This window comes from Thunnus thynnus, chromosome 11 (assembly GCF_963924715.1).
Source record: "Thunnus thynnus chromosome 11, fThuThy2.1, whole genome shotgun sequence".
Taxonomy (NCBI): domain Eukaryota; kingdom Metazoa; phylum Chordata; class Actinopteri; order Scombriformes; family Scombridae; genus Thunnus; species Thunnus thynnus.
In genome coordinates this window covers 3,414,862-3,437,557 of record NC_089527.1, presented here as the reverse complement: position 1 = coordinate 3,437,557, position 22,696 = coordinate 3,414,862, and the positions used below count along the sequence as shown (strand labels likewise).

The 22,696-nt window shown below is 38.7% G+C and overlaps 1 protein-coding gene across 1 annotated transcript; it reads left to right on the top strand.

Annotated features, from left to right (window-relative positions):
* The first annotated feature begins 531 nt into the window (after positions 1 to 531).
* On the top strand, positions 532 to 22,087 carry marco (macrophage receptor with collagenous structure). The gene is made up of 14 exons (XM_067602837.1): positions 532 to 747; positions 5,530 to 5,628; positions 6,602 to 6,765; positions 6,995 to 7,112; positions 8,222 to 8,347; positions 10,707 to 10,787; positions 11,858 to 11,884; positions 13,582 to 13,650; positions 14,882 to 14,926; positions 15,015 to 15,086; positions 17,278 to 17,304; positions 17,652 to 17,708; positions 18,838 to 19,002; positions 21,820 to 22,087. Exons 1-14 carry the CDS (start codon positions 639 to 641, stop codon positions 21,948 to 21,950), a joined length of 1,290 nt encoding a protein of 429 aa, XP_067458938.1. The 5' UTR covers positions 532 to 638; the 3' UTR covers positions 21,951 to 22,087.
* Positions 22,088 to 22,696: the final 609 nt, after the last annotated feature.

Sequence of the window (22,696 nt, the reverse complement as noted above, 5' to 3'; positions counted from 1 at the left end):
ACCTCAAAGCCAAGTTTGACCCGATGTAACCCAGTTTATAACCTCTAAAGATGGAAAATTCCAGAACAGTAGGGACGTGTCCCTGCTGTCGAGACCCAAAATCTACACCTGCGCCTGCAGGACAGAGAGGAGGGTGTGTTTGTTTGGAAGCGTGTAAAGTGAGATACGTGTGTGTGAAGGTGTGTAAGTTTTTAACAGAGTGACACTTGCTTATTTTCTCTCAGGCTGCTGTCTGCATGTGTGTTCTTACTGTGATGTTTGGTTTTTTTAAGCAGTTCCTTTAATCTGAGACACATTTCTCCAGTGGGGGACAGTAAAATTGACCTAGACCTTGGTACAAAGTACTGAATTTTATTTCTGTTAATATTTTGCAAGGCCTTCTTGTTTCTGTGGTTATAGTGGCAAAAACTTCCTCATTTTAGGAACCAGCTGCCCTGCAATGAGCTGCTGATTTTTGGCCACCTCAGCTACAAATCAGATGCGTTTCCTTCCTCTACTTCAATCCGTGTCCATGAAAGTCATTTTGTGAGGAGGTTCTGTTGCAATCTAGGGGAGATTCACGTTTTCCTAACGTCATGCACTGTGTGTTATAAGAGTATCTGATATAGGAGGTGAAGGTGACTCTGGACTTTGGGAGCATGGAAACATCAGTGGACGCGGCCAACGATCGAGTCTCGTACACTCAGAGTAACCCGCTGTTTGACATGTCGCTCAGCAGGAGTGATCTCTACAGCTTCCAGCATGACAGTGAGTATGAAAACAGAACTCTTCAGAGCTAATAGATGCAGTTTGAGATGATTCCCCCAAAAAAGCAACCGGTAAAAGACCTGATTCATGGCTAAGAAAACAGTCAGACACCTTTTTATTTGTCAAAACTAAAACATTCAAGGTTGTTTTTACTGACAGAGTTTATTACATTAAGCAGCTTGTTAACTGTAATATCACTTTTGTCATTTATAGACTTAAAGATCCATGTGGGTGATTTTTTTTTTTTAAAGAAAAGGACATTTAAAGTCGATCTCTTAGTCATTGAAGTCACCCTCAACAGTCAGAGTGAGGCTGGTGACGCTACTGAGCATGTGCAGGAACACGGTTCTGTTTGCAGAGCTTCACTAGCTTGTTGTGCTACATATCACAACCATGTTCTTGCACATGCTCAGTAGCGTCTCACACAGAACTACTCTCCAGAGACTGAAAACATGATGCTGTTATTAGTCTTTGGAGCCGTTTCTAAACAAACTAACAAGACCAAACTCTTCATGATGAAGGAACATGTGACCCAGTGCAGCGCTGTGACTCACTGGACAACAACAGAGGAATAAGATACAAACACAATACTTGTTAGTAGATCAGTTCGTTGTTGGTTTGGAACATGAGATTTGTTGACAAGAAGAAAAATACAGAAAATCAGCAGACTGATCCTTTAAATGTCACAGACTGCTACGTTAATGCATCTCTGTTGCATCAACGCCTCAATAAAGTCTTCGAGCTAGTAAACAAGGATGTAAACAATGCAGGAGTTAAAATACTTTAAGAATCAGCTTTTGTTTGTTTACAGTAAAACTCCACAGGGCAACTTTAATTACAATCCATAAATTAACCAATTAAAAATAATGCATCACAAAACTCAAACTATACAAAAAGATGAACTTCGGCCCGTTAATGATTCTATTTCCATATTCTGTCATATTGAAGTGTTGACTGGCCAATCAGAGCAGCTGACTGCTGTCTGGCATGTCAACGGTGATGAACTGAGTATATTTATATTAATAAAACTTCAGTTTGGCAACAATTTAAATGCTTAAAAGAGTAAAACTTCCAAAACTGAAGAATGCACATGTGATAACATGAAGTACTGCAAGTCTCCATGAGTTGAGCTGTGTTGGTGGAAACTGTCTCTAAAAGGACAAAATCTATAAGAATATATAGATTTATTATATATTTTTATAGACAAGATCATTCACTCTCAAAGTATGAAACTGACTATTGAGAACATTTCCATATATATTGAGTAAATAATGAATTACTGTAATAAGTGAGCTAAATCCTGTTTAACTTAATAATAATAATAAAGTAGAGCTTCCGACTGTCATGACTCAAATAAAAGTTGGTCTTTTCTCCACCAGATAGAAATGATCTTCTCAGCAGAATATTAGATGAATCTTTGTTCTTTCTTTCCTTCCTCTTTCATCTGTTGAGTCACTGCTCCTGATGACACGTTCTTCAGCTTTTGGTGGTGTTTTCTTAGAAACAACCCTCACAGCACACATTTGGACTTATTAAAAGAAGAAGGCTGATGATTATTTTTAAAATATTTTTCTTATTGTCAACAAACCAAACCAACAATGAACTCATCTACTAACAAGTACTGTGTGTGTTTGGTGCTGAGCAGGTAGTGTTCAGCAGCTTTATCAGAGGTTTTACATCATTTACACCTGTGATTTTCTTGCTTTGATGTCAAAATGTCCACCGGTTCGGTTCACGAGTTATTTTCAGGTTGAACAAACAAAACAAAGAAGTCATCAGTTCAGCTAACGTGTAAAAGAGCACAGAAACAAACTGAAACTGGAACTAAAACTGAGAAAATATTCACAACAAAACATTTACTACATGGGAATTCTGCACTGTCAACAAACCATTCATGTTATGTTAAAGTAAATAATACAGTAGAATAGTCGAGTGAGGTTTTAAGCTTTAATTTTATACAAATTTCCTGGAAATTTTGAGTAATTTGCAGATATTTAACAATTCACTTTTTGGACATTTTACAAAGAGGGTGGTGCAATTTAGTACTAATTATTATATCAGCATATTAGGTTCTTTCAATAGTTTCCTAACAGTAGCTGTTGTGTAACTTTTCATTCTTAGGTAAGCCTCTCTTTCTTTGAGAGGGTTACGCAGTGTTAGTACACAGGAAATGTGCTCATTATGGTGTTTTTAGGAAACAGTCTAATGTTCTAATATGTCGTTTGACGCATAAAATGACACATGGAAAAGGAAGAATTTCTCAGTGAGAGTGATGATTGGGCACAATTAACCTGCTTCACACTTTCTGCAGTTTTTTCTTATAATTTGAACCAAACTGCATCTTCCTCTCTGTAAAATGTCCTAAACATTAAACACTAAATACCTGCAAATTATTATTATTATATAAAACTAAAAGAGCTGTAAAATAAATCCTTACCAAAGCCATTAATGTTATATTACAGAAGATAATGAAATAGACAGTAGGAGGATGTTGGTTATATGTTGAAGCATTCCAGCTGTTCAACCTGAGAGTGAATGAAGTGGCAGCTGTGACCAGCAGGTGGAAGCAATGATTCATCTTTAATGTTAGACAGGAAACAGCAGACAAACAGGTTCATCACCATGTTAAAACACGGCGACTCATACAAGGACATTAAATAGTAAATGTCATCATTTATTGAGGGGAAATGTAGGACAGTAAATGCATCAAATTATACTTAAAGATCAGTTTCATATGATTTCAAACAGATTCCTGGATATATTCCCTAAATATTTAGAGGCAGCAACAACTGTCAGTCAGTGCAGTGATGAGGCTCATTGCAGTAGTAGTTTCTGGACAACAACGGAGGAATAAGATATATCAGCTTTGATACAAACACAATAATACTTGTTAGTAGATCAGTTCATTGTTGGTTTGGATCCAAACATGAGATTTGTTGACAAGAAGAACAATATAGAAAATCACCGGACTGATCCTTTAATGTCCCACTGCAGTCATGACAAAACAAATCTGAAACATTAAAAATACATTTCTTTTATTAGTAGTGTGTAGTGTTTATGTGTTGACACAGTTTGGCCAATAATTACATTTAATAAGGACAATTACAGAAAATATGCCAACGCTGCTCACATGAGCATAAGTATTATGAGCTTGATGTAGTTAAAGTATTGCAGTAAAAGTACATAAGTATTATGAGCTTGATGTAGTTAAAGTATTGCAGTAAAAGTACATAAGTATTATGAGCTTGATGTAGTTAAAGTATTGCAGTAAAAGTACATAAGTATTATGAGCTTGATGTAGTTAAAGTATTGCAGTAAAAGTACATAAGTATTATGAGCTTGATGTAGTTAAAGTATTGCAGTAAAAGTACATAAGTATTATGAGCTTGATGTAGTTAAAGTATTGCAGTAAAAGTACATAAGTATTATGAGCTTGATGTAGTTAAAGTATTGCAGTAAAAGTACATAAGTATTATGAGCTTGATGTAGTTAAAGTATTGCAGTAAAAGTACGTAAGTATTATGAGCTTGATGTAGTTAAAGTATTGCAGTAAAAGTACATAAGTATTATGAGCTTGATGTAGTTAAAGTATTGCAGTAAAAGTAGTGGTTTGGTCCCTCTGACTGATATATTATTATATATGACATCATTAGATTATTAATAGTGAAGCATCAGTGTTAGAGCAGCATGTTACTGTTGTAGCTGCTGGAGGTGGAGCTAGTTTACACTACTTTATATACAGTTAGCTAGTTTAGTCCAGTGGTTCCCAACCTAGGGGTCGGGCCCCTCCAAAGGGTCAGCAGATAAATCTGAGGGGTGGTGAGATGATTAATGGGAGAGGAAAGAAGAAAAAACAAAGTTCTGATACACAAATCTGTTTTCAGTTTTTGGACTTTTTCTCTAATCTTTGATTTTTGCTGAAATATTGGATCATTTGAACATTTATTGAAATGAAAGCATGTGAGAAGTTTAGAGGGAAAAATCACTATTTGGTGGAGCTGTTAACAACTCATAGACATGTGAAATGTGACCCCGACTACACACTGCTTTTTGTAAGACATACTTGAATAAACGTACTTAGTTACTTTCCACCACTGCTGAGGACGGCAGTTACTTTAGTTTATTTAGAAACGACTCCAAAGAGTAAAAGTTTTTCCATGTCAGAGAGACGCCACTGTGCATGTGAATATGCAGAAAAGCTTCAACCAAGGCTACAGTTTTTAAGCAGAGAGTAGATACTGAAGAAAAACTAATTAAATATGTTGTCAGTGAACATTTTGCTGATATCTTCAAACGTATTATTTAAACATCATTTTTGAGACATTATTGTTGAAACTGCTTAAAAGATGGAAGCACCTTATCTTCTCCATTCACTAGTCTGAGGTGAAAACAGGAAGAAATACCATCACTGATCAGATGCATGTTACATATTCTTCATACACAAACACCTTCAGAGGGGACAGTAGTTTACCTCCCAGTCATAACCAGTTTGGTCAAGTGTCAGTTTTTTCACTTTACTGCCAATAATAAAAAAGAATCCGTCTCCGTTGCTCCCCTCCAGGTTTTCATCGCGATTGACAGCTGACATTTTCCACCACTTGTCGAAATGTTTCATGCTCGCAGCTTTCCAAATTTATAAAAGCGTTTTTGTATCAGCTGGATGAACCCGGGCGACTTTCTGTCTCCTGAAATGACTTCCCTGTGATGACGAGAAGCCTGCTCCACCCCTGTACTGGTCATATTCCAGTGTTTTAAATATAGTTTTTGCTGTTTGTGTTTCAGATCTGAAGCCAGCGAAGCCCAGAAGACAGTGGTGTTTGAACATTGTGGTTGTTTACCTCATCTTACAGACTCCCCTTAATGCCTTCCTCCTCTATAAAGGTACAACTGCATACAGATAGTATTATTTACTATCACATATTTATTAGGGACCGAGCCCAAAAGGCAGAGGACTACTGTAAAACAGTAGTCCTCGCCTAAGGGCGAAGACCCTATTGTTTTTCGTGTGTTTGTTTGTTTGTTTGTTTCTTTATTATTACGCCACTTAAACCCTAAATTTGACCCCCTAAACATGCTCAAAAACTCACCAAATTTGGCACGCACATCAGGTCTGGTGAAAAATTTGATAAAATGTAAAAATTAACCCCTAAAGTGCCAAAATGTACTCTCAAGCGCCACCTATGTAACAAAATGGCCGCCACGGCCCGCAGGAATGTTGTAGAGAGATCAAACCAAAACTCAATTATTCATCTCATCAAGACCTACAAATCATATGCAGACACACCTGACCTAAATCCAACAGGAAGTCCACAATCAGCCTTTCAAAATAAGACTTTGCCCCAATTTTGGACCCTGAACAAACGCCATCCCCTCCGAGGGCGTTAATGGTATCAGCTTCAAACTTTGATACAGGTCATGTGGGTCAAAAGTCTTTCCTTTTCTAAAAATAGACTTGATGAAAATTAGGAAAATAATTTGTTTTACACACAAACTCATCAAGAGTTTTCAATTTACTAATTGAAAGTCAAGTGAATGAGCTCAAAACTTGCTTAATTTTGATGACACAGGTGTGAGCAAGACAGACATGTCTTACCCTGCAGAAAATTCTCATCCTGACAATCAATCTTTCAAAATAAAAGCACACCACACTTGTAATAAATATCCCTCATTTTTAAAAAGCAAAATGAGTGCGAGGTCTCGACCAACGCTGCTTGCAGCTTTAATTTTTCAATGTGATTATTATTTATATACCAGTATGTGCAACTGACTTTTTGTCACAAACTACACATCAAACTGATGCTGTTATTTAATGTAAATGACATGAAACGTGTTTATTTCTTCCTCTCGCTCCCAGTTTTCATGTTTGAGTCGCATTCTGATGCCAGGTCAGAACAGCTGTCGTCCAATCACATTCCTACGGGTGAAGAGCAGGGCGATGGCGACCTCCAAACTCTCATCCACAACAACACCCAAGAAACCAAGACCCTGAAGGGCCACGTGTGGACCCTTCAGAACCAGGTCCTCTTGCTGTTTATGTGCAACGTTTGTTTTTGTTCAGTTCAGACTTTTCAATTTACTTTAGCTCTGCATGTCCAATACATCAGTCACAAAAAGTAAATATAATAAATAAATCAGATCAGTACAAATAGTTGTGGTTAGCCTAGCTTAGCACAAAGACTGGAAGCAGGGGGATCTTTAATCTTTAAAAATCACAGTCATGTTTTTCCATCGGTTGCCGTGACGACAGGTCAACAGCCTGTGTGGAGAGGAGGGTCAGCTGGACAGGATGAAGGCCGACCTAAACCTGCTGAACACGAGCACAAACAACCTGGGAGACAAACTGACGGCCATTAGCCTCAAACCAGGTAAGATGTCACATGTGTGTCTGTGAATAAGAACATTTTACTATTTTTATCCTCTCTGACATTTTTCTGTGAGGTTTGTTTCTATGATTGTTCAAAGTCAGATTCAACAAAGTCTCTTCACGTCACAAACTTGTCATAAATCGCTTGTTTCAGCCTTGTTAGTTGAGCTCAGAGCTGATAACTGTGACACCAGATCACAGAGCAGTTTGGCTTTAAAAGTTCCTCTGAACTGGGACAGACTGGTTTGATTGTTTTAAGTAGTGTGATGACTGTTTTGTGAATGAACCGTTTATTACTGTGATCCTGTGTGTGTGTGTGTAACCTGTTCTCAGGTCTCAATTAGATTCCTGAATAAATAAAGCTATAACAATAAAAAACTGTACATACATAAAAGGCTCCTTGTTCAGCTCCGTTCGTGGGCGAGTTTTATTCACAAAAAAAGTTCCCAGAGAATAAAAACACTGCACAGCTTCAAGTCCTGCTGTCAGAAATCAGCAGACAGAAACAGATTTAGTAGCATCAGTAGGAGACCTGAAACTATTAGAAAACATGAATCCATCAGAGCAGCAGCTGCACTGTGACAGAAATAAAGAGGAAACGCTTTGACATGAAGTTAGATGCCAAAAAAAAAAAGTCTTTCTAAAACAAAAAACGCTCCATGATTAATATGAGAGGTGGACAGAGAGCTGCAGAGAGATAGAGACAGCTGTCAGAGTGAGAGAAGTTTCCAACAACTACTGAGATGTAGAAGCACCGAAATATGACAAAAAAATATCAGGACATTATAACGTTTGTATGAGTCAAACAAGTGTTTCTCCGCTGTGAAGAAAGGCAGAGATGATGTATTCATGACACGCACACGACAGCTCTGAGCTCCTAAATTTCGCTCTTAAATCACTTGTGCATCTTAGGAATGAATCCGTTTGTACGAGCGCTTCATGCATGAGGCCCGTTGTCATGGAAACAAAGAAAGCATTTTTCTGGTTGTCACCTTGTCGAGGGTTCGGTCTCAGTAACTGTTCACAATCATGCAAAGTGTAAAACTGTGACAACCTGGACAGAATTTATTGACCCTAGAAATGTGTGTGTGTGTGTGTGTGTGTCCTCAGGACCTGCTGGACCTGCTGGACCTCATGGACCTCCTGGATCTCCTGGATCTCCTGGATCTCCTGGACTTCGTGGACCTCCAGGTACAAATGGGCTGCCAGGTCAACCAGGAGAGAGGGGCCTCAAAGGTGAGTCGACCATATGCAGATGCAAAATGACGTCAGAAGCTGAAGTTAAAAATAAGAAGTGTGGGTATGTGGTAACTGAGTGTGTGTGTGTGTGTGTGTGTGTGTGTGTGGAGGAACAGACCTGAACATTACCGATCAAATGACGTGATATCAAACTAGTTCAGAGAAGGAGTTTAATCTCTAACCTCGGATCCAGAGAACGACAACCGGGATCAAACTTTCTCTGCGTTTGATTCAGCTGACGGTGTGTCTGTGCAGCATTAACTTTCAGCTGCAGGTCCGGCGATGATCCCGGCCTTGATGACCTGTCATCTGTTGTCAGACGGCTGATGAGACGCGGCTGATGGATGAGCTGCAGCCGTTATTTCACATGCCCTTGCAACTTAGTCAATGCACTGACATTTCCTGTATGAAGTCTTTATCGGGGGGGGGGTGGACTTTAACTAAAGCTGTCAAATTACCCGAGTCTGAGGCAGATGTTTCACAACAGATCTACCCTGAATAAAAAAAACCCCCACAGCTGTACAGTGTGGTGTTTTTACCCTAAATAATAAGAATTTATCAGACGCTAACATGGATCAAGATGCAATCTGAGCTTCACTTCTGTGTTTGTGTGCATGTGTGTATGAACAGGTTTTGTTTCAGTTTCATATAGATTTACTACATTAAAATAAACAGAAACTAAGACTAAATAAACTGAAGATGAAAAATATAAACAATGCAACAAGTCCTCCGAATTAAATGATCATGTGACTCCAGAACGACACATAGAAGCTTTTTCTAATCTGGCGCTGCTATCAGCAGTAATCTGCAGGGTGACATCATGTCTGTGTCACTGTTAAAACAGTGATGATGTTTTATGATGTGACAACGCTGAGGTTCAGGTCTGGTTATGTTTAAGGAAAGATGATGGTTTGGGTTCAAATGATCACTGTGTTAAAAGGGCCATATTCTGCTTTCTGTGGTTTCCTGTTATTTATTTCCTGTTCTGATGTCGGATGTGAAATGTGGTCAAAGTTACAAAACTTGAGGTTAACGTATGTAGAAATGCTGCCTGCAAGTCAAAAGTCAGGGCTTCAATCTGAACTTAACGCTTCATTTGCAACATTTTTTTTCTACCTTGCTGATGAGCTGACGTCAGATTGTCACACATGCCCATAAATGGCCGTCCGTTCTGTAGCCTTGGTTGCTAAGGTGGTTGCTAAGGTTGTTGTTGTGGATTTCAGCACCAACATGTACGGATGGATTTGAGAAGTTGACATTTGGAGTAAAGAAGGAGAAAAAGAAGTGAAATCCTGCTACTATAGTTTGTTTACGTAGCCTCCGGAGCCGGAGGAAGCTTCCTGAAGCTGACCAATCAGAACAGAGTGGGCTCATCAGGAGGCGGGGCCTTAAAGAGACAGGAGCTAAAACGGCCTGTTTCAGACAGAGGCTGAACTGAGGGGCTGCATAAAGGACCAGTAGAAGATAAATAAGGAGTTTTTAACTGGAAATCATACAAAGATATTCCAGTAGAGCCCCAGAATATAAATATAGAGCTGGAACTGTGCAGAATATGTTCCCCTTTAAGATTACGGAAACTTGTGGTGTGAGTTAAAGTTATTACATCTTCATCGTCATGGCTACAATAATAACTGCAGGGTTAAAGTTATGTTTTTTAAAAAAAAACTGTCCAGACTCATTGCAAACAGGAAATGAACAGAGGACTCCTGTGGCGAAGTCGCCTGCATCCACCCCTCCATATACTGTATATACATCATCTGAACTGCACCGCTGCTCCGGGTCATAATTATTACGGCCACTAGATGCCACCTGACACTCAAACCTAACTATATGTCATTTTTGGATGACTGACTTTCTGACATACTGTGTCGTTTTCCTTGGGAGGACAGTCTCATAATAACATTTTATCTTTTGGTACCAGGCCAGGTGGAGTCAACATACAGTCCCTTAACAGCCACTGGCCAGATCACCATGAAACTTGTTGTTGATATTTGTATCCTCTCAGGTTGAGTCTAAATCAGCAGATTGCTATGATATTTATTAAGCACCTTTAACATTCATTTTGCTGAGCATACTTCCTAAAGGGTAATTAAAGCCTTTCATTTCAGGCGTGAGGTGTAGTGAGACTCTAACGTTAGAATTTTACACTTGTTAATTTATAAAGACGTTTGATTGAAACGTAGTAATTTCCTTTTGTGTGTGTGTGTGTGTGTGTGGTCTAATCGACTTATTAACCAACACAGCCTGCATTGTTACTGTTTGTGTGATGACATATAGGCACATTAATACTCTAACACAATCATCAGCAGCAGATTCAGTCCATCAGTAGATGACACACCTGCCTGCTTCTCTCCAGGTGACAGCGGCGGCGTTGGACCTCCAGGAAATAAGGGTGACACGGGACTCAACGGAAAACCCGGACAGCCAGGAGTTACAGGTCAAACTGATGCATTTCACCATGATTATTTGTGGAATAAAGTGATTGTTTTTCCATTCTGTCTTAAACCAGCAGTCAGGTGTCCATAGTAACAGTGAAAGAGGTTTTCCTCGCTGTCATCATTCCTCCTGTTCATACTGGATATTAAAAGATCCTTCAAATGTACTTTCAGTGTTATTTAGTGCAAAAATGCATTTAAAAGTCTGTGTGAAGCTTCTATTCAGCTTCATCAGTCTGAGTTAGTCATATCAAGTGGATATCTGACACATTTACAGTCTTTTTAGCATCAAATTCCCTCTTTGTGTTTCCTCGGACAGTGTTTCCCTGTTGAGCTGCAGGTGGAAGTATAGTAACAAAAAGAGGAACTAAAAAGACTGTAATGTTGAAAGATATCTACTTGATTTGACTCATTTGGACGCTGAAGCTTCATATTAGCCTCAGATAAACTTTTAAATACATTTTTGCACAGAAGGAGGACTGTGGATTTTGTCCTCCATCACTTCCATTGTAAGGTCATTATGAAGGGATCTTCTAATGGTCAGTATGAACAGGAGGAATGATTACAGCAAGAAAAACACTTTAATGTTCATTTGAATACTGACTGATGTTTTAAGACACACTTAAAAAACTGCAAATGTGTCCTTTAACAATAAAACATCTCTGGAGCAAAAAAAGACAATCAAATAAAATCAGGCAAAAACCAACAGACACAAACAGAAAAACAAAAAACAAAAAAGAGGCTTCCAGGAATCAGCTGAAACCAGAATACGCTGACTGGTAAAAGAGAAAAAAATCAATTCTATGACAGGAAGTCAATAAAAGGAAGCTAAAATTGGAGAAATATGATAGAACTTCCTGGTTTTAGTGAAGAGTCTCGCTGCATCATTCTGGACTGCCTGAAGATGGTTCAGAGTGTTTTGATTCAGACCAGTAAACAGGTCTGTAGACCAGTGAGACTACTGGCAGGACAACTCCATAACAAGGTCATACTAGAGGTCAGAGAGTCCACAGTGGACCTTTAATCTCCAGTCTGTCAGCATCAAACTCACATTTTTTTTCCAATGTTTCAGGCCCACCTGGACCTCGTGGATCACCAGGTAAGCTTCCACTGATGGTCTGTGTGTGTGTGTGTGTGTGTGTGTGTGTGTTTGTGTGTGTGTGTGTGTGTGTCACAGTGTGTTAACTAGCGAGCCGCTGCTGGTAAACCGAAGTCACATGACTGATAAAGTGCTTGTGGTGGCATTTGAGTGCAGCTTTGACAGTTTCATATCAGTATTTGGACACTTTCTTTCTTCAGCCTCGTCTAACACACACAACATACTGGTCTCTAGTTCCAGTAACGGCTGATAACACCACAGTGGAGTAATCGTTCCTCCTGTTCATACTGACCATTAGAAGATCCCTTCATAATGCACTTACAATGGAAGTGATGTATATCTGAAGCTAATATGAAGCTTCAGCGTCCAAATGAGTCAAATCAAGTAGATATCTTTCAACGTTACAGTCTTTTTATGCCAAAGTTCCTCTTTTTGTTACTATACTTCCACTTGATCCACTTGAAAACTATCCATACTTGGAAAATTGTGAATCTTATGACCTGCTTGCACTGGTCCACAGTGACAGAGTGGGTGTGTCCGACCTGATCTGAGTGTGTTATGAATATTCATCTACTCTGTAGAAGCACCTGAGACAGACTGACAGTCTCTATAATGTTACACTAGGTGTGTTTCCATCCACCTGTTTTTATTCACATCTTCAATTTGCACATAAAAAACTGAGTGGAAACGCAAAAAAAAATGGTGGAAAAGTTGGTGTATAGATAAAAGCCAAATGTGACTTAGTGATAAATAATGACTGACATGAATCATGTGACTTAAACGTCACTGAAGAGCTGAAACATCAGATGTGTGTGGAGCGATGATGATGAGGAGACTGTACCTTCCTCACGGCAATACATGAAACTAACAGTCATATTTCCATCACGTTCTCCATCGTTTCACCGTCGCTGTTTTAATGTCGTCATCTCGTTGTGTTCTTCTTCTTCTTCTGCGACGGTTTAATGGCAGCGACTGGTGAATTAGCGCCACCTGCTGGTGATGAACCAACTCTTAATATTCACATAACAGCAGCGGATGGAAACGTTAAACGCCTTAAATTGAAATTTTCTTTTGCCAAATTTTCTAGAAGTTTGGTAAAAATGGACGCCCGGCTACTGATAACATATGAGAAAAATGTCAAATACTGAGTAGCTACAGAATGTAAACTTTACATTAATATGATTAATTAAAACTAAGGCAAAGTTTGCTAAAAAAAATTACATAGATAGAAAATAGTTAATAGAGTTAAAAACATATTATATACAGAAATTATAATCAGGAAGTCACTAAACCCTGCCAGATATGTTCTACACCAATAAAACCAAATACTGGAATATTAAAGGATATAATATCACACATTTGAGCATAAATACATTAGAAAACATTTGCCTTTTAAAAGTAACCTTGAAAAATCCTGTAAATATGTAACTGGTGTGTGTGTGTGTGACTCACTGACTGATGGTAAACTCATCGCTGGTTTCACATCATGTTGCATGTCCAGTAAAACTGGAACATCAAGTGATTTTTTTGATTTAATTCCTGGTGGAAACATGTATCAGCAGATTGAAGTTATGAAATTGTTCAGTTTCTCTTCCTCCTTTAACTTCAGGTCATCATGAACAATATCACTAATGTAAGCAATTTGCAAATATCACATTTATTCATAATTTCCACTCATTATGTGTGTGTGGATGCAGGTCCTTCGGGTCCTCCTGGGAATCAAGGACCAGGTTCAAAGGGAGAGAAAGGAGATCGTGGGGTCGCAGGTGAGTGTTGGTTGAAGAGTTTGTCAGCATAACATTGCTGTGTTTAATGACTTTTTCTATTTAAATGCTGTTTTAAAGACATTTCTGCACAGTAAAGAAGTCAGTTCTGATGAACTGAAAGCAGAAAAGGACTCAAGCTTTGTTTTATTTCTGCTTTTTAGGGCAGAAATAATAATCGATTACTGGTTCAGTCCATAAAATGTCAGAAAATGTCTATTACTGTTTCCCAAAGCCCAACAGACACTAACAGGACCAAACAAACCACTTTTTTTTTCTTAAAAAAATGACTCAAAACAATTAATCAATTATTAAAATAGTTGTTGATTTTCTCTGCATTGACTCATGTTGCAGCTCTATTTATTTATTCATGTTCTATTTAAAGCTATAATATGTAATTATTCCACATTAAAATGTGTAAAAACAACTAGACCTATGTTATATATGTTGTTGAGTTGTGTACTTACATTATCCCAAATGTTTCCAACAGTTTTCAAACTCAGAGAAATCTGTAATTTAATCAAAGTAACGGACCGTTTCATTTGGTTGCCTGTCGATGGCGTCATACCTCCTCTACCAAAGAGTAAACACGGACCAGATGCATACGGCGGCGCTGTGTTTGTCCGCTACAATGGCGTCTACCAAAGAGTAACTTACACACATACAAGATAATACATCGGCGTTGTGGTTGTTCCACACAAACTGTTATAAATGGACTTTTATTCAGTTTTAAGCCACATTTTCATGATAAATTTAGGTGGTTTTTAACTATATCTTTTAGCTGGAAGAAGGATTTTAGTTATTAGATGTCTGGATCTTAAGTTATCAGAGAAATAAACTGGACAAACGTTAGCAGCAGCTCGGCTAACAGCCCCTCCAGGAAGTCCGGTGGTCACCAAACATCATCAGAGAAATATAGATTTTTTAGGTGAAACAGCTTTAATTAATATTTTCACGATTTTAATCTGCGTGTACGTTTGTTCTGGAGAGGAGGAGACCTCTGCGGATAAAAACATCCTGAATGATGAACACTGGAGTAATCCTATCCCGGTGAAACTGGTTATTTAACAAGACAACAACTCCCATGATCCCTTGCTACTTCACACCGTCATCACACTCCGTCTTTTGTTATTGTTTTGATTGAGACGCCTAGCGGCTGAAATTACATATTGTGAGTTTAAAATCTTTTTGAGTTTTCAGAAGATAAAACAGTTTTTGATATTTTGATTTGCAGGAACTCAGGGAGCCAAAGGTGACGTGGGGCCCCGGGGACCAGCAGGTACCTCAACATGTGTGTTTACATGTAGCTGCAGATGTGTGTTCATGTGATACGAGATACTGAATGTATTTTTGCTGTTTACCTGCAGGAAATCCTGGAACATCTGGACTGAAAGGAGACAGCGGCAACATCGGACCAGCAGGTCCAGCAGGACCTCCAGGTCAGCTGCTTACTGTACAACATCTACATGGTTGGACTGATACATGCATCTAAAACTGAGACCTGAACCCGCCTGTACTGTGCCTTTAAGACTCGACCCACAGAGAGCTTTATTTATGTTATTATTAATATTATTTATCCTTCAAAGACAAAGTTATATGACTACTTTGGCAAGACAGAATATGGCCCACCAGCACAGATCATACAGCGTTATAACTTCTACCAGCTGATTAGCCAACTGGTTTTACTGGCATTACACACACTGCAGCATTTCAAAATAATTCATTTGCCTCACTGGTTTGTAGATTAACTTTCCCTTTTCTGAATATCACTCACATGAATGTGGCTGGTAAACATCTTTCCCAGCTGAACTTAACAACATTAAAACTTTGCTGCAGGCGATTACGATGCTTTTTAAGAGTTGTGGAGGAAAGTTGGAAGATTTCATCAGCAGTGGAAGAAGTATTCAGATCCTTTATTGCAGTAAAAATACCAATACAACAATGTAGAAATACTCCATTACAAGTAAAAGTCCTGCATGAAAAATCCTGCTGCAGTAAAAGTACACAAGTATTATGAGCTTGATGTAGTTAAAGTATTGCAGTAAAAGTACATAAGTATTATGAGCTTGATGTAGTTAAAGTATTGCAGTAAAAGTACATAAGTACTATGAGCTTGATGTAGTTAAAGTATTGCAGTAAAAGTACATAAGTATTCTGAGCTTGATGTAGTTAAAGTATTGCAGTGAAGTAGTGGTTTGGTCCCTCTGACTGATATATTATTATATATGACATCATTAGATTATTAATAGTGAAGCATCAGTGTTAGAGCAGCATGTTACTGTTGTAGCTGCTGGAGGTGGAGCTAGTTTACACTACTTTATATACAGTTAGCTAGTTTAGTCCAGTGGTTCCCAACCTAGGGGTCGGGCCCCTCCAAAGGGTCAGCAGATAAATCTGAGGGGTGGTGAGATGATTAATGGGAGAGGAAAGAAGAAAAAACAAAGTTCTGATACACAAATCTGTTTTCAGTTTTTGGACTTTTTCTCTAATCTTTGATTTTTGCTGAAATATTGGATCATTTGAACATTTATTGAAATGAAAGCATGTGAGAAGTTTAGAGGGAAAAATCACTATTTGGTGGAGCTGTTAACAACTCATAGACATGTGAAATGTGACCCCGACTACACACTGCTTTTTGTAAGACGTCAAAGCCAAAAAGGTTGGAAACCACTGGTTTCATCTTTAACAATGTGTTGTATTTTAAAAGCTTGTTATATTATCCATTGTGTCAAATCTTCATCTGAAAAGTAACTAAAGCTGTCAAATAAATGTAGTGGAGTAGAAAGTACAATATTTCCCTCTGAAATGTAGAAAGTAGCATCACATGGAAATACTCAAGTAAAGTACAAGTACCTCAAAACTGTACTTCAGCACTGGAGTAAATGTACTTTGCTACTTTCCATCACTGGTTTTCATCTGTTGTCACAACAAGGTCAGAATGTTTCAAGAGGAGAGGAAACTCCTTTATAACAGTTTTTCCATCATTTCATCCATTACTGACCGTTAGCTCGCCAGGCTAATGCTAATTCATTGGCTCCTCTTGCAGCACATATTGGCAGAGAGTCAGAGAGAGAAATAGAGATAATCTTCTAATTAAATTACATCATGGGTCTGGATGCTGAACTCTACCATATATATATATAATATATATGTATCAGTACATCAACTAGTTATGTCATAACACATGACGACACAAATACATTCTCATATAAAAGCCGTATTCAAATAATGGCTTTTTCTTAAATAATATCCAGATACAAAACAATTAATATCTGCATAAAAAACACATTGAGGTGGGTGGAATTACTCAAATATTGAAAAATGTTTCCTGGATGTTTACAGCAGGAATGAACCTGCTTCATCTTTAATCACTTAATCTGAATTAAAAGCTTTCAGTCACTGTGCTGCAACTTCTCAAACACACAAAGAGTTTTTATCTGCTAAATCAGCCTCTAAAAATGACGGACTTCACATTTAATCCACTCATGTTTTGGGCAGACAAGCTGTAGAAAGTCACATCAGTCAGGACCAGCAAGTATCTTTCATAATGCTGATAAAAAGTATCTTTAAAAACATGTTTACCTTCTATGAGAGCTTTTCTAAAATCTAACGTTGTTGTCTTGTCATCAGGTCCAAGAGGAAGTACTGGTCTAAGAGGTGAGTGTGTTTTAAAAGAGCTCACGTTTCAAAGATTAAAACATTAACAGGAAACTAGATTTAGAATCATGTTTTTCCCATATGTATGAATACCAGTATATAAATATATAAGTTTATTCTACCTTTCCTCATGGACGGAGGAGATGAGTTAATGATAAAAACTAAAACAGTAACAATAAAACATGTAGATATTAATTACAGATGTGCTAACAGCTGACTAGCTCTGATCAAAATCAAAATGACTGTGATACAATCAGTGTGATATGACTAGTAGATGGTTTAAGTTCATTTCAGCTCATGTAAACTGTCAGTTTGAAGATGTACTGAGCTGTTTTTTCCCTCCACAGGCTCCCCCGGACTACAAGGTGCCAAAGGAGCCAAGGGAGAAAAAGGAACCTCAGAGGGTGAGTCTGCTCAGGACGACAGAGAACAACAGTTTGCTTTAAAACTCTGAGATACCACATCGAGTAACTTGGTATCATCACCTGAAGGGATGTTACAGAGGACACAAAGACCAATTAAAAACAAAACAAACAAAAAAAAAAGGATATAATAGGTTTGGATAGGTGGGTGTGAGTGCAAACATATGGCTGTTTCCTGGAGACCAGAGGAGACTCAGGGCCTCATTTATAGACTGTTCATACACTCATTTCTACTCATTGAATCTGATTGATTGTTTTCTTCTTGTGCTTGAGAATGTGTGTAGTAGAAATGTGATGGTATACTTATATAACACCAACCATTTCCATCACCGTCATTACCGTGATTATCATTGTTTTCAGAGGACACTGTGAACACAGAGCAGCTCTCCTGCCTTCTTTAACAGGCTGATTGAGTTTATTTTTATTTGTTTTTTTTTTATCTAGGACTGTCCCTGACACAGATACATCCCTCTCTGTTTAGGTCATTTAAAGACAAGACTCTGTAAAAGTTCACATGTCCTGCTGCGTTACTCTGTGTAGAACAACGTGGCTGGATTACTGTCTACTGGTCAAACAGCTCAGAGAACCAAACTCCTGTCTGTCGAGCTTGAACGACTCTATATTAATATTAGTTGTAAACGCTCTGAAGGCTCGTCGGGCACGCCCATAAACAGCTGTCCGCTCTGTCGCATTGGTTGCTAAGGTGGTTGCTAAGGTGTTTCCATGTGTTGTTCATTCTGGATGGATTTGAAGTGAAATCCAGCTACTATAGTTTGTTTACGTAGCTTCCTGAAAGCTGACCAATCAGAACAGAGTGGGCTCATCAGGAGGCGGGGCCTTAAAGAGACAGGATCTAAAACGGCCTGTTTCAGACAGAGGCTGAACTGAGGGGCTGCATAAAGGACCAGTAGAAGATAAATAAGGAGTTTTTAAGGAAATCATGCAAAGATATTCCAGTAGAGCCCCAGAATATAAATACAGAGCTGGAAATGTGCAGAATATGTGTCCTCTTTAATATCAGCAATAATCCAGAACACACACCTTATAGACACTTGATATTTAGTATGAACACCAAACAATCCTTTAACCTTTAACCTTTAACCTTTAACAGGTGCAGTGCGTCTGGTACCGGGGCCGAGCCGAGGCCGCGTAGAGGTGCGGCACAACGGCGCGTGGGGCACCGTGTGTGACGACGGCTTCGACACTGTGGATGGCAAAGTGATCTGTAAGATGCTGGGCTACCAGAGAGCCACTGCCACCTTCACCGCCAATGCAGGTAAGAAGACCGTGGCCGCCATCACATCAAAATCCTCAACATTTAATGTTATTTTTCATCCACATTCAACAATGTCGACTAGTTAATTATGATATATGATTTCATTTTGTGATCATTTATAACCCCTCAGATCTTATTTTCACATATTTGACCATTGTTTCTATCAGTTGATAACACTTTCCTCAACAAAGTAATACATGATGATATCGCTACAATGAAGTCTGACACTGTTCTGTTTTATCTGTATAAACTCAAAACTACAGTTACAATTATGCAAAATGTATAATCATCAAATGAAAGTGTTTTATATAATGTTCATTTAACGTCTGAGACGTGTGAGCACAAGCGTTTAACAGAAGTGTTTTATCACAGAACTGCTTCAGAACAACATCGTCTCCTAGAAATGATGTTTCTATACGACGTTGCAACATTTTTTTAACTGAAACGAAACATTTACATGTCACAGTGGAGGAAGAGGAAGTCAGTCTGGGTCTTTTCAGTTAAAATTTCCCTTTTTTGTTACTATTTCTCTCAACAAGAAAACACTTTCTAGGGAATTTTGCACCTAAAAGACTTTTGCACAAAATGTAGAATGTGCATTTTGTCCCCTATCACTTACATTTAAGGTGCATTAAGAAGTGATCTTCTGATGCACTGGTTCCCAACACGACCCCCACTGGGATCGCCAAAGCGTCACTGGGGGGGGGGGGGGGGGGTCGCGAAGCATTCTTGATTTTAAGAGATATAAGAAAACTTTTTAAAATATATGTTTTAGCATTTCATTCATTTCTGTGAAGAAAACAATCAAATGTAATCGTTATTTTTAAAACTTATATTGCGGTGCGCCCTGGTAGCTTACTGGCTAAGACGCATGCAACATAACTGCAACGTCAACAGTTCGGTTCCAGCAGTAAACCTTTGTTTCAGGTCATTCTTCTCGTTTCCTGTCACTGTCCAATAAAGACGTAAAATGAGTAGACATGAGCACAGACCGTATTCACAGAGCCTTCTCTCTCTGCTACGCTAGAGTAGCAAGCAGCTAAATAGCCTCGTCCTGCATTAGCACAGTTAACTGTTAAAACAACCGAAGGGCTAATGGGACAACAGCCAAGTGTCAGGAAGAACAGAACACTGAATGTCTATTAAGTACAGTATGGATGATAGTTTAAACAAATTTAAAGTTTTTATTTAAATTATAAGGAAAGTTTAGTCTCTGATGCTCTGCAATATTCACAGGACATAATTCATTCAAAATTCATCCAAACTGGAAGTTCCTGCAGGTACTGACTTCATTATTTGGGTTCATTATACTCTGAATATAATATGAAATATCCATAAAATATGTCAGTTCATCAGGGGTCGTCAGTTTACTCAGCAGTAAAATAAGTCCCTTAAAGATCTCCTCCAGACATGTATTAAGACATATAACTATACTCTGCTTTGAACAATAATGTGTGTCTGATATGGTTTTTCTAGAAAAAACTGTAATTACCATGTTGAAACCAAGCAGCAACCTCCGGGGCTGTAAAATGAAGCCAATGTGGAAGTGCCAAAAACTGCAGTTCCTTGAATGACCACTTGAGGCTCCAAAAGCGAGTCAATCCCCATAGACCCCCATGTTAAAATGCCCAACTTTACAGCAGAAATAAACATGTTTACAGCCTGGTACAAAAAACAGTTTTGGTCTCTAAAGCTAATTTCTCCTTTCATGACAACTGTACGGGAGGTGAACTCACCTGTTTAAATTTGATTAAGCCGTAAAGTTCTGCATAATGAAGGACATGGCTGCTTTGAGTGACAGGTCCGCCAGCCGCTAGGTGGCTTGTTTCAGCCATTTTGCCCCTTTTTGATTGGCTGGGAGTTAGGCAGCGTCACGCACTGCCAAGATGGCGACGGCCGGAGCGGCTCGCTTTGAGCTTCAAAACCGCTCTTCAGAAACCAACGAGTGACGTCACGGTAACTACGTCCATATTTTTATACAGTCTATGGTTGAAACCCCTAAAATATCATCTCCCCCATTAAAAAGTAAGAATATATAAATATGCTTACATTTTTCATTACAGAGGTTAACGTAACTGCTGGATACACCACATCTCGCTGTAAAGTTTATTCTCAGTGTTTGTGCAAAACGTGTGTTAAAAAAATGTCTTCTTAATGACCATTAAACAATAGAGACCGGAGCCGAAATATCAAAATTTAACAGAATTTATTTTCTTGTACAAGAAGGAGCGTTTGACAGTGCAACACACAGGATGAGGTTACAAATAAAAAGGCTTATAACAAGGTTTTATACACCAGTTCTTTTCTTAATCTATCAAATACAGACTTATAGATAACATCATGTCTGTTTTCAGTTCTCCTGCCCATCTGACCCCCAGATGACATGTCTCACCCTTTCTACTACAAATTTTAATTACTACATCTTCCTCTTTACAAATATAATACTGAACTTCCTTTGACCTCAGCTGATGAGGCTGCTGATGTTGTAGAGTTGCAGTACGAGACAAGAACAATTCATCATGATCTAGATAAAATAGTAACACTCGTACACAGTGTAACCATCATTTTTATAACACACTGGAGGCTTCAAGTTTCCACATCACACTTGTATACGTTGAATATCGGACCACGACTGGCTCCGAACTAGTTGTGATGTCACAAATCCTGCTTGTAAACCCTTAAAATCAGATTTTCAATGAGCTCAGCAAACAACAAACATTATTCTGCACAGTGAAGCTAAAACATCCAACTGAAGGAACGAGAAGAGAAAAAAACATATTTTTGATGTCTGATTCCAACACCGCTGTTGTTCTGCAGGGACTGGTTCGATCTGGCTGGATGACCTGCGATGCACAGGAGTAGAGACTTCTATCTTTAACTGCCCTCACAATGGAGTCGGAGTGAACAACTGCCAACACACCGAGGACGCCGGGGTGCAGTGTGCTTAGACTCAGTTAGGATTTAACGATAAAGATGATGCAGCCACACACACACTCACACACACATATATTACTGCGGATATAAGCACAGAACAGTGATGCTAATGATGATGCTCACAGCTGGATCTCATTATATATTCATAAAACACAGCATATAAAATTGCATTTTATTATCAAACACATTAGCTTAAATGACAGTGTAAATGTACTGTAAAAGAAACTAATAAAAAACTTTCCTGGAATAAAAATTCTCAGGCGTCGTTTCTCTATTCTCGACTGTCAGCCTCTCTTCTGTCGCTCTGCCGCCGCCTCTCTCTCTCTCTCTCTCTCTCTCTCTCTCTCTCTCTCTCTCTCTCGCCTTCGGCAACATCTCGTCACGTCACCACGGATGACTTTGCAGAGGTCAGCGAAGATGAAGAGGTCACGCTGAAGGACAGGAGTCGTGCTGAAGACTGCTGGCTCCGGACGCCTCAGGGAACATACTGTAGATACACACGTTGAGTTCACATGAAGTGGCATCACAGTCGCTTAAATGGGTATTAAGTCGGATTTATATTGTTTTAAGTGATGTCTTATATCATTTCACCATCACTGTGCCTTTCTTCTGTCTCTTAGTACAAATAATTCTAATTTATCTGCTTTCTTTATTCCTTTATTTAATCCCTATTTATTTAGGTAAAAGTCTGATTGAGATTGTGATCACTGTTTTGGCTGGATCGTCCACAGATCAGCCCAATAACCCAAGTGTGAGTGAT